This window comes from Canis lupus, chromosome 9 (genome assembly GCF_048164855.1).
Source record: "Canis lupus baileyi chromosome 9, mCanLup2.hap1, whole genome shotgun sequence".
NCBI classification, from domain to species: Eukaryota; Metazoa; Chordata; class Mammalia; order Carnivora; family Canidae; genus Canis; species Canis lupus.
This window is the reverse complement of record NC_132846.1, coordinates 28,488,551-28,501,774: the sequence shown is the minus strand read 5'-3', so window position 1 is coordinate 28,501,774 and position 13,224 is coordinate 28,488,551. Positions and strand designations below refer to the sequence as shown.

General features: G+C 35.0%; 1 protein-coding gene across 6 annotated transcripts in view; it reads right to left on the bottom strand.

The window, feature by feature from the left end:
• ATL1 (atlastin GTPase 1) overlaps positions 1–13,224 on the bottom strand; it is a 74,128-nt gene that overhangs the window by 23,912 nt on the left and 36,992 nt on the right. For all 6 annotated transcript variants that reach the window (XM_072838524.1, XM_072838528.1, XM_072838526.1 and 3 more), the window contains exons 3-6: positions 8,406–8,653; positions 5,733–5,867; positions 5,163–5,267; positions 1,807–1,857 (exon numbers count right to left, since the gene is read on the bottom strand). In XM_072838524.1, coding sequence (XP_072694625.1) covers positions 1,807–1,857; positions 5,163–5,267; positions 5,733–5,867; positions 8,406–8,653 — 539 coding nt within the window. The remainder of the gene's footprint in view (positions 1–1,806; positions 1,858–5,162; positions 5,268–5,732; positions 5,868–8,405; positions 8,654–13,224) is intronic.

Sequence of the window (13,224 nt, the reverse complement as noted above, 5' to 3'; positions counted from 1 at the left end):
TAATTACTAAGCATCTGATTAGAGTGACTCAGTGAAAGTCTGGAATATCATGTCTAAAAGGCAGCTGGTCCAGTGATTAACACTCTGATTAGAAACATCTACTAACATAATTGGAATTCACAATCTTTTTCTGAGGAGGCTGAGGTGTTGTCATTTACAGGAAAAATTTTAAATGGTCTCAGAAAAAGTTTACTTACTCAATATCAAAGTCCAAAGTCAGCCTTCTTAAGGAATCCCTACACTGGTATTGAACAGTGTTATGCCATTAACTTGGAAAATAATTGGCTAGGTTATGACACAGGCCTGAAGAAGTAAATTGTACTTATTATAAGAAACAATTATTTAGTTTATTGCCTATTTGTCGTAAATGATCAGGGTGATATACTAGAAATATACGTGGGAACAATTCTCGATATGAACTCCAAATGCTATTTCCAACATTACAGGTTACCTTGCTTTATCATCCTTTGTTGTCTGTTAAATTTGTACATGGCCTTTATTGCCAAGATAGATTATATATTTAAAGCAAAATTTTCTATAAAATATGCAGAGGGAAGCTATCAGAGAAATAGATTTTGATATGTAACCAAAATAACATGCATTGAAAGGGAGCAGAAAGTGTTACAGAGATGTAAACTATCTTAAGGAAATATTTAATCTTTTACTTGAGATTTAAATGTTGCTTGGAGAGTGGAAGGAGCCCTAAGCCCAGGAGATGCCCAGATTTCTAGTCCCACTCTACCACCAATTACCCATATTTAGGCAAGTCATTTACTACTTTCAGCCAAATTTACCTCATCTGTAAAAATGAAAGGGAAATTAGGTGTCTACTGAAGTCTCTTTCAGATCTAAAGTAGAATTTTATGAATTATCATCAGGAAGCTCTTCACAGTTTTTTTTTAAAGATAGATTTATTTATTTACTTATTTACTTACTATTTATTTATTTATTTATTTATTTATTTATTTATTTATTTATTATTTCATGATAGACCTAAAGAGAGAGAAAGAGAGGCAGAGGGAGAAGCAGGCTCCATGTCGGGAGCCTGATGTGGGACTCGATCCCGGGACTCCAGGATCGCGCCCTGGGCCAAAGGCAGGCGCCAAATTTCTGAGCCACCCAGGGATCCCCCAGCTCTTCATAGTTTTTAGGTATAAGTCCATAGGAAAAGAAGTCTGGCATACAACTGATATCAGACTATAATTATTAAATCTCTGACCATAAGCCTTCAACTTCAGGTTTTTTTTCTCTGCATTTTTGCTGTAACAATACTCTGAGGACAGCATATAGAACAGAAATGTTTATAAAATGTATTATTAAAGTACAGTTAACATACAATGTTATATTAGTTTCAGGTGTACAACACAGTGATTTGATGATCCTGTACATTATGCTATACTTACTATGATAAGCATAGTCACTGTCACCATACAACATTATTACAATATTAATGACTATATTCCCTATGGTGTACTTTTCACCTCTGTGAGTAACTTATTTTAAAACTAGATCAACTTCTCATTTTGGGCCATTTTTAAACCAAAGATTCTTTTCTCTACTCTAATTTGCCATATATTTTCACATATAGGGCCAATAGCAAGTAGCTTTACAGTAACAAAGAAGTATGAAAACTGAATCAGAAAGAACATAACCATACAGGGCTGAAACAAGAAGCCTGGAAATAGGACAACCTCCATTTGATTATGTTTTTAAATCTTTCTGTATTAAGTGTTCAAGTAGAAGGCCCAACAAAATACACCCTCAAAAGATTACCAAATATGTAAAAAAGAATATACATATTGTTACCTGGAGGTGCTGAAGATCATCCTCCTGGACATTCTGGGATAAGTTATATACCTTGATTAAGAAATAAAGTCAAAATGGTAAAATAAATAGCATAATCTGAAGCACACACTTTGTCATTCTTTATTTTTATAAATATTAATTTTCATAAAATCAAACTCTCTTACATGTATTTTATATAATGGTATTTATAAGATCTTGAAAGAGTAGTAAAGAAAGCTTGACAGACAATAAACAATGTACAATGTTCATAAAATTGTTCCAGAAATACAACAGCCACCTGCTCTGGAGATGGATATTAAAATTATTTATGAACCTAACTTAATAGTCAATAAAATAACCATTCTTATAAGCACACCAAAATAATAATCTAGATCTGAATAACCCATATGTAAATTTTGTCTTGAGATACCACCTCACACCAGTGAGAATGGGGAAAATTAACAAGGCAGGAAACAACAAATGTTGGAGAGGATGCGGAGAAAAGGGAACCCTCTTACACTGTTGGTGGGAATGTGAACTGGTGCAGCCACTCTGGAAAACTGTGTGGAGGTTCCTCAAACAGTTAAAAATATACCTGCCCTATGACCCAGCAATTGCACTGTTGGGGATTTACCCCAAAGATACAAATGCAATGAAACGCCGGGACACCTGCACCCCGATGTTTATAGCAGCAATGGCCATGATAGCCAAACTGTGGAAGGAGCCTCGGTGTCCAACAAAAGATGAATGGATAAAGAAGATGTGGTTTATGTATACAATGGAATATTACTCAGCTATTAGAAATGACAAATACCCACCATTTGCTTCAACGTGGATGGAACTGGAGGGTATTATGCTGAGTGAAGTAAGTCAGTCGGAGAAGGACAAACATTATATGTTCTCATTCATTTGGGGAATATAAATAATAGTGAAAGGGAATATAAGGGAAGGGAGAAGAAATGTGTGGGAAATATCAGAAAGGGAGACAGAACGTAAAGACTGCTAACTCTGGGAAACGAACTAGGGGTGGTAGAAGGGGAGGAGGGCGGGGGGTGGGAGTGAATGGGTGACGGGCACTGGGTGTTATTCTGTATGTTAGTAAATTGAACACCAATAAAAAATAAATTAAAAAAAAAAAAAGAAAAACTACATTGACTTTTTCATAATTGACTAATTTAGTTAAGGCTAGGGGCACCTGGCTGGCTCAGTGGTTGAGCATCTGCTTTTGGCTCAGGTCATGATTCCAGGATCGAGTCCCGCATCGGGCTCCCCACAGGATTGAGTCCCTCTGCCTATGTCTCTTTCTCTCTCTGTGTGTCTCTCATAAATAAATAAATAAATAAATAAATAAATAAATAAATAAATAAATAAATAAAATCTTCAAAAGAATTGTTAAGTCTATAGAAAGTTCTATCACATTGAAGTTAGGCTCTGAATATCATGCTCATATCCATATACACTACTGCTTCATGAACAGATCACAGCACTAAGATAACATTCTTTGTTTTTTTTGGGGAGGTAATTTCAAAAAAAGTTAAGGATTTTTATGTATTGACACAAAGAGTATACTTTGTGTACTTATTTAAATAACAGACTATTTCTCAGATAATAAAAAGTCATTACTAGGGACTTAAATTTTTCAGTGAAAATATTCAATACCTTCAGGTAAAATATATAAATATTAAAAAGGCAAAATCAATCTTGTCTTAATTGGCTTGCTTATACTGTTGATTATGAAGAAATTAGATTTTAAGTCAGTATTTTATTTTTTTAAGATTTAATTATTTATTTATTTATGATAGACACACACACAGAGAGAGAGAGAGAGGCAGAGACACAGGAGGAGGCAGAAGCAGGCTCCATGCCGGGAGCCTGACATGGGACTTGATCCCAGGACTCCAGGATCGCGCCCTGGGCCAAAGGAAGGCACCAAACCGCTGAGCCACCCAGGGATCCCCTAAGCCAGTATTTTAAAGGCTCATTCAAGAGGTCTATTTTTAAAAGCTAGTCAAACACAGGTTACAATCATGACTTACATCTTAAAGCTTTTTTTAAAAAAAAATTCAGTTTTCCTTCTATCCACCCTCTTGTTGTTCTAACCACGTGAAACCCTTGTTGCTGGTTCACTAGCTTCATTCTCTGCTCATTTATAATTCCAGCCTTGACTTATTTATCCCAACCACTTTGCCTTCCCTACCTTTTTAAACTATCTTACCTCTCTCTAAATGTCCGTTTCTTGGCCACTGTTTCTTCTTGCTCTTTCTAATGAACAGAAAATATCTAAAAACTGTCTTAAAATCTTTCATGCTATATGTTTTATGGCTATAGTAAAACTCTGCAATGACTTTGAGGACAATTTGTAAAGCCTACAATAACCTCAAAAACAATACTTTAAAAAGACAAAGAAAAAAGGAAAGGAAGATAACTTTTTTTTTTTAAAGATTGTATTTATTTATAGAACACAGAAGCAGGAGGAGGGGCAGAGGAAAGGAAGAAAGAGAATACCAAGTAGACGCCGCACTGAGCATAGAGCTTGCTTGGTGTGGGGCTTGATCCCAGGATCCTAAAATTATGACGTGAGCCCAAATCAAGAGTAAGAGGCTCAAATGACTGAGCCACCTAAGCACCCCAAAGATAAAAAATTTTGTAAGGCATTTCCTTACCTAAATGCTAAATGTATATTAAGTGTTTTATTAATTAATTAATTAATTAATTAATTTATTGTTAAGTGTTTTAAAAAGTTGGGAAAGCATCTATAAAGAAAAAAAGGAGGTGCCTCAGTGGCTCAGTTAGTTAAGCATCTGACTCTTGATTTCAGCTCAGGTCATAATCTCAGAGTCATGAGATTGAGAGCCTTGCATCAAGCTCTGTGCTGAGCATGAAGCCTGCTTGGGATCCTCTCTCTCCCTCTCCAACTCTCCCACTCATACATGCTCTCTCTCTCTAAAAAAAAGCTGGGAAAGCATATAAATGTTTTTATACTCAGAAATATTTCTACTGGCTGTATAAAATCACATTTATAAGTCTTGTTGAAACATAAAGGTAAATGTAACTTATAATAGGTAGTTTCATATCTATCTTCATATATTATAAGACAATATTATTGAGTTTGTTGTAGTCTTTAAACAGAAAAAATTATCAATAAGATAATACAAAATGTTCTGACTATAGGCAGTTTGAAAACTGATAAGAAATTAGATGACAGTTACCAAAACAATTCTACTCTTATGGAAATCATAAAAACTTGTATGCTAATTGAGGCAAATAACCTATTTACCATTTCTGTTGTCTTACTACCACATGTATATAGGAATACATATATTCATAAGTTTTAGTTAAAGAAACAACCATCAAAATGGATTTATCTTATTCCATACCTGTATTGAGCTGATCATTGTGCTGAGTGCAAATACTGTGGCTGAATCTCTCAAAGTTGACTGACTATCAAAGGTTCCCTGAGTATCCATCAATAGCACTGCAACCTGTAGGCAAGTAGAGTACATCATTGATATTTTATAGGACAGGTGTAGTGTTAGGGTTACTACAAAGTTAACACTGTAAGGACTAAAGCAAACCATGAACAATGGATACTTAATAGGTAATTTTTTTATATATGCCATGAATGCCACAGAAAATAAAAATATTAATTAGCTCAATACTATAATGATGAATTTTCACAGGTAATCCAATATAATAGGAATAACATTGAAACAAAGTATAGATGTTAGCTTGCTGATCTGCCGTTCTACTGTCCCAATGATTCTGCCACCTTGATCAATAGAAAGAGAAACAGGAACACACAATAGGATGCTACCCACCCCACTTCCCTTTTAATCTTCATGTCAAATAGCCAAAATTAGTTTTCAAAAGATCATTTTTGAGGACCTTGAAAAGTGGTAGCTCTTGTAAGTGCAAACTCAATTTTCTTTATGAAGTTTGCATTATACCTTCTTGCCGTCAGGTTTATTGATAAGGAAGACTTCACTCCATATTTGGATTCCTGTGGTCTCTCGTTCAGACCCACCTCTCCATGAAAAACCAGTCAATGGTTCATTGTAATCTCCAACCCAGTCGACTGATTCCTATAAATTAAGAAATTTTGTGATATGGAATTGGATATGTGATATAGATTTTTCTACACAGCAATTCTGGTTTGTATCTGTCTCCAACTATAGTCAAAAGGAAACAACATATTCACATATATTGTGTTGATACAACTACTTTATTCATCTAAAATATTATTATTTATATATTTTATATATTTATTATATTTATTATTTATTAATATATTATTATAATATATTAATATATTTATATATTTATTATATTTAGACAAGCACCATCTACTATATTATATTGGAAGTCCTGGGAATACAAAGATATCATTCTAGACCAGAGAAGCTCACAACCTAATAAAAAAGACAGACATGCTAATAAACCATCATGTTGCAACATATGCATGCCAAAATGGCCATGTACATTAGGCATAGATAGCACAAGAAAGAAATAACTAACTCTTGGTCAGGAAAGACTTAATAGGAGAGGTGGTATTTGTGCTACAACTTGATGAATGTTTGGGAATTTTCCAGGTGAGCAAACTTGGAGTGGGCATTCTAGAAGCAAAGAAATAAAGACAGGAGAAAGGAAATTATGTCAGGATATACACAATAATATACACAAAAGTTTTGGTATTGGGGGTGGAGGGAGTGAATAGCAAGAGGAGAGGCACCTAGTAGTGCGCTTCAGAAAAACAAAAACAAAAACACAACAAATCTGTTACTTAAATCTGGCAAGTGCTATTTAACACAAGCAACATGACAAGTGTTATTGAGCATTTAATTTTCATGTTTATTTTACAGTTAAAACTATGAATAGCCTAAAACTTATAGTCCCAAAGAATGGAAACTAATACTAATACTAGTTTTGTTCACTTAATTTTCCCACCTGTGTTAAGTAGTATACTCCTGTGGATACACTACAAACAGAGAATGACAAGATTTCTCTTTGGTTTCAAAGCCTAAAGTATTTTGGTAGTGCTATTCCTGATTTGTTTGAACTGAAGCTAGAGATAGAAGATATTAAAGTTAATTTTACAAAACTATTAAAAAAAACCCAACTATAAAAGATCAATCCCAGGGGTGCCCGGTGGCTCAGTCAGTTAAGCATCTGCCTTCAGCTCAGGTCATGATCCTGGGGTCCTGGGATGGAGCCCCAGGTTGGGCTCCCTGTTCGAGGTGAGCCTGGTCCTCCCTTTCCTCCTTGCTTATGCTCTCTTGCTATCTCTCTCAAATAAACAAATAAAATATTTTTATAAAAAAGATCAATCCCAAATGAATAATTATGGTATAAAAACATAACACAAAGTTTCTCTGCCTCCACATCCACATTTGCAACAGAACTGCTATGGGTAAAAGGATGAAAAAAAAAATTACTGGTATGCTCTCCATGCCCAATCTTCTGTTCCTCAACTCTGATCTCCCTATACCCTTCTACTTTTGGTTTATCCTAGATCCCTTAAAGTGTCATTTCTGTGCCCCATTGGTGTCAAATGTTATGACACTGCTGGTTGCCTCTGGGGGTGGGCTAAGATGAGAATCGAGTGGGAAAACATAAGAGAGAACTTCCTGGGGTAACAGCAAGATATACTTGATAGATTTGGGCCCATTTGGCCTATGCATTTTCAAAAAATAATAATAATAAGCAATGTACACCCAAGATTTGTGTATGTAACTGTAATGCAAATTTTATAACAAAAGAAAAAAACCAAGTACTGAAATACATGATAATGATGTATATTGTAATATTCATGAGGAAGTGTACCAATCTCAGCAATTTACTTTGAAATGAATAAAAAAATAAGATGCAATGATGGCTATAAAGAGGGAAGAACAGCTGGAGACACATGTGATAAAGCAAGAATATCAATGTTAATGGTAAAATCTAGGTAGTTAATACCTAGGTGTTCACTGTAAAATTCTTTTAACTTTGCTGCATGCTTGAAAAATGTCATAATAAAAAAAAGAAAAATGTCATAATAAATGCCATGGGAAAATGATTATGATAAAAAAGCTATGATAGAAGTTATTTGACACATTTTAAACATTCTAATGTGTAAGATTGATAATCATATCACTATGCCATGTCTCTTTCTAAAAGAATAAACATGTTTTTTTTTTTTTAAGATTTTATTTTTATTTATTCATAAGAGACACACACACACACACAGAGAGAGAGGCAGAGACATAGGCAGAGGGAGAAGTATGCTCCATGCAGAAGCCTGATGTGGGACTCGATCCCGGGACTCTGGGATCACGACCTGAGCCAAAGGCAGACGCTCAACCACTGAGCCACCCAGGCAACCCAAGAATAAAAATATGTTATATTTTACGGGAAATGTGGCAAAGTGACTTCAGATAAAAGTGGCCTATATAGTGTTTGGTGTCCAAAGCACAGAAGGTCGAATGGTTATACATTTTTTTTTTATACCACCGCATTTTTAAACTAGTTCATATTTAGGGTATATAACAAATGTAAGTGGAAATACTGAGCACTACTAAATAAAAACACAAAGTGACAAAAGCACAGAAACAAGAAAACATTTTAAAGCACTTCTTACATACCTGGTTGTACATGTATCTCAACATGAAGTCCATCAGGAATGATTTTCCTTTTCTGAATGCTCCAGCAACAGATACAGCAACAACCTCCTTGTCCCTGACAGCCTCCGAGAGAAGAATCCGATTTAGTGCAGTTTCATCTAACTCAAAGGAATGGTCATCTTTGACAATGAGGACTTGTACTGGTCCTGCCTTTTTCACTGGCTCCTCCTCTTCCGAGCTCCATTCATATGTCTTTTCTGAAAACCCACCTATTGAATAAAATAGCAATTTATTCAGCTAATCATCTCAAAATACCAAGAAATGTAAAATACCTCTCAATTCTCAAATATCTGAAACAGAGGCACAGTGGAATTAGAAATGCTCATTTTATTTATTTATTTTTAAATATTTTATTTATTTGTGAAAAATACAGAGGGAGAAGCAGGCTCCCTGCAGGGAACCTAATGTGGGACTTGATCCCAGGGCCCTGGGACCACGACCCAACCCAAAGGCAGACACTCAACCACTGAGACACCCAGGTGCCCCGAAATGCTCATTTTAACGACACGCTGATGTCATTAAATGTCTCAGGAAGATTTATGTCTCAGAAAAACTTCTATCTGGTCTTTCCAATTCTGTGACCAAATCAAATGGAATTTTATTCTCAAGAAAGCTTCAAGTGAGGGCAAAGATCTCTGTTTGCAGAGAGAGAAAGAAAATCAAAGCCGAAGATTCTACTTTTGGAGTACAGGAATAAAATAACTTCAGTTCATAATTTCTTTATCCCCTAGAAATAAGTTTACTTAGTCACATAAAGGATCCTTGCAACAGTTTTTAAAGCTGAACATACACAGGAGGAAATACATACAGGAACTCAGAATCACATATTTCTGAAATCGGAATAAATTTTTACAACACCTAGTTCAGCTCCCTTCAATACACGCATGCCATCTACAAATTCTAGATTCTTAAATGTCTCATTTTAAATTATGCCTCATAGCAATGGAATCTACAGATAATTAAATTGGGTAGGCCAGGTTATGGGCAACCTTCAAATCCATAGCAAAGAGGTCTAGACATAATTCATTTTAAAAAAAGGACACTTTTGAAAGTTATTTTGTGTGAAGATCTTATATAAAAGCTACGTGACCCTGGAAAATTACTAAACCCCTCAGTTCTTCAGCTGTAAAATGTAAACTATTAATAGCACCTATTAATAGGGTTGTTGGAAAGATTAAGGGAGCCACTATAGAGTGGCTATAGAGCCACTGTAGAGTGCTGAGATCAGTGCTTGGCACATAGTTTACTCATAAAGGTTAGCTATTCATCACCGCCATTACCATCACAGACCAAAGTAAGTATTCCTATAAGAAGTTTCTGCTGATTTTTCCAGAAATCTGTGTGTGTACATGTTTTCAGAGTTATTATATATCTGATAAAGGGTTAATATCCAAAATACATAAAGAACTGATACAACTAAACAGCAAAAAAACCAAACAATCCAATTAAAAAGTGGATAGAGGATATGAGAAGACTTTTTTATAACAGAAGACATGCAAATGGCCAACAGACACATGAAAAGATGCTCAATATCATTAATCATCAAAAGAAATGCAAATCAAAACCAAACAGATATCACCTCACACCTTTTAGAATGGCCATTATCAAAAAGACAATAAACAACAAGTGCTAGCTAGGACTTAGAGAAAAAGGAATCCTTGTGCACTGTTGATGAGAATGTAAATTGGTGAAACCACTATGGAAAATAGTATGGAAAAAATTAAAAATAAAACGACTATATGATCCAGCAATCTCACTTCTGGGTACTTATCTGAAGAAAATGAAAAGATTAACTCAAAAAGATATTTGAACCCTTATGTTCATTATAGAATTATTTACAATAGCCAAGATATAGAAACAACCTAAGAACAACCTAAGTGTCCATTGATGAATTAAGGGATAAAGAAATTATTATGTATATGTGTGTGCCTGTGTATGTACACAGCCACACATACAGATGATGTGTGTGGCTGTGACTATTACTTATCCATAAAAAATATGAAAACTTTCCATTTGTGACAACATAGATGGACCTCAAGGGCATTGTGCTAGGTGAAATAAATCAGAGAAAGACAAATATTGTATTGTCTTTTATATGTGGAATTAAAAAAAATAGAAACAAAACAAGCTTATAGGTACAGAGAACAGTTGGTACTTGCCAGAATTGGGGGAGGGGAGTTGAGGGTGGGAGACACAGGTAGAGAGGGTCAAAAGGTAAAAACAAAAATATAAACAAATCTTGTTCTCTTGTCTAGTCTTTTTTGAAACTTTGATGCTTAGTTTTTTCATATGTAAGATGGAAAAAAGTTTTCTATTTAATTGGCAGAAATGTCAGTTTTGACTTTTACAATTAATTCTTAAGATACAAGAATTTTAGAACCCTAAATTTTGGCATTTATGGTATATTACAAAACAACTTCAATGTGTCAAGTGACACAATCTTATATCTACTGCCTTTGTGATGTAACTTTGTAAGATCCTCCCACTTTGACTTTGGGGTCAGCCATGTGATTTGCTTTAGCAGACATGACACAGCAGAGGCTTAGAAAAGCACTTGTGTTTTTCCATTTTGCTCTTTCACTTGTGCCATTCACCATGTGAATATTCCCAGGCTAGTCTGCTGCAGGATGAGAGACACTTGCAGCAAAGGCAAACAGCCCAGTCCCAACCAAGCCCCATAGCAAACCAACCCTAAGCCATGTGAGGGACCTCAGCCAAGATCAACAGTTGCCTAACAACTATTTCAACATGTGTGATCAATAAATGCTTACTGTTCTATGCCCCTGAGGTTTTGTGGTTATTGAGCAGCATAACAGGCAATAAACTACTTACTGGTTCAGCCTACAACACTCCTTCCTTTAGAAGGGCCGAACAGTGTAGTGGTGAAAAACACAGGCTCTGGAACCAGAGTGCTGAGATTTGAACAAAGGCTTTCCCATTTTTTTTGGCTGAGTAACCTTCAGCAAGTTTAATCTCTCTGTGACTACCTCATAAGGTTGCTATGAATTAATAAATTCACATAACACATTTAGAACAGTGGCTGGCACATCGTAAATGCTATTAGTATTATTATAGATTTAGGAAACGAAAGCCAAAGATGTAACTGACTTTGCCCAAGAAAAGGATATGGAATTTCTATATCAAGCAATCTACCATGGATTGTGTAACTATTTATTTAGTTTTTTTTAATATTCCAGGAAGGTATTCATTATTATCTGTATTTTTGACACATGAGGAAATTAAGAATTGGGTTAAGTAACTTTTCCAAGAGCACGCCCACTAGTAAGGGGTAGATACGAGTTCACATAGTAACTGTCAATTTGAGATTAGATCCCAGGTATCTAAACTTTAATCCCAGGCCTTTCCACTATAACATTCTGTCTCCTTAGCGGAAATCAAATAACTCTTACAGACCACATAAATGGGCTCATTTGCTTTGTACCAAAAAACACAAAGTCAAAACATATACCAATTAATTTTTCAGATCAAATATATGACCTAGCCTCAAATCAACCCTTAATAGTATTGTGAACAAAACTGGGCTCTTAAATAACTTTTCATTTAAATCTTTGAAAATATATTTAAATAAACATCCTCCATTATGTCTGCAGCTATACCTTGGAAATACTGTGGATTCAGTTCCAGACCACCACCATAAAGTAGGTCATATGAGTTTTTTGGTTTCCCAGTGCATATAAAAGTTATATTTATATAACACTGAAGTTTATTAAGTGTGCAATAGTATTATGTCTAAAACCCACAAAATATATACCTTAATTTAAAACTATTTTATTGCTAAAAATGCTAACCATAATCTGAGCTTTCAGCAAGTTGTAATCTTTTTTGCTGGAGGGTCTTGCCTTGATATTGGTGGCTGCTGACTGATCAGGGTGATGGGTGCTGAAGTCTGGGATGAATACGGCAATTTCCTAAAATAAGACAACTAATGATGTTTGCTGCATTGATTAACTCTCCCTTTTGTGAATGTTTCTCTGTAGCATACTTGCTGTTTGACAGCATTTTATCCACACAGAACTTTCAAAATTGGAGTCAATCCTCTCAAACTCTCCTGCTGTTTTATCAACTAAATTTATGTCATATTCTAAATCCTCTGTTGTCATTTCCACAGTTTTCACAGCATCTTCACCAGGGGTTGATTCCACTTGAAGAAACCACTTTTTTTGCTCATCTGTAAGAATCAACTCTTCGTTCATTTAAGTTTTATCCTGATATTGCAGCAGTTCAGTCCCATCTTCAAGCCCCACTTCTAATTTTAGCTCTCTCCTTGTTTCCATCACATTTGCAGTTACTCCCTCCACTGAAGTCTTGAACTCCTCACAGTCATCAAACTACAAAGTTTGAAATACTGCAACAATTACTAAAATGTGACCCAGACACAAAGCAAGCAAATGCTGTTGGAAAAGTGGTGCCTACACAGACTTGCTCAACACAGGGTTGACACAAACCTTCAATTTGTTAAAACTGCAGTATCTGTGAAGTGCAATAAAATAAAGTGCAACAAAATGAGGTATGCTTTGTACTTAAGAAGTCTTACAGCTAGAGAAAAATAAGGCAATCATATATCTTAGCATAATTTTAAATTAGACTTCAGATCACACATATATATATGATTGTACAACATTGTTACCTATATCTCTCTCTCTATATTGCTGTTCATCTTGAAGACAGTACTATTAAAATATTGCAAATCTAATATATAATTTCAGTTTTTCATTAGTGAAGACAGACATACACCAATACTTTCTGAACAACAGTACAA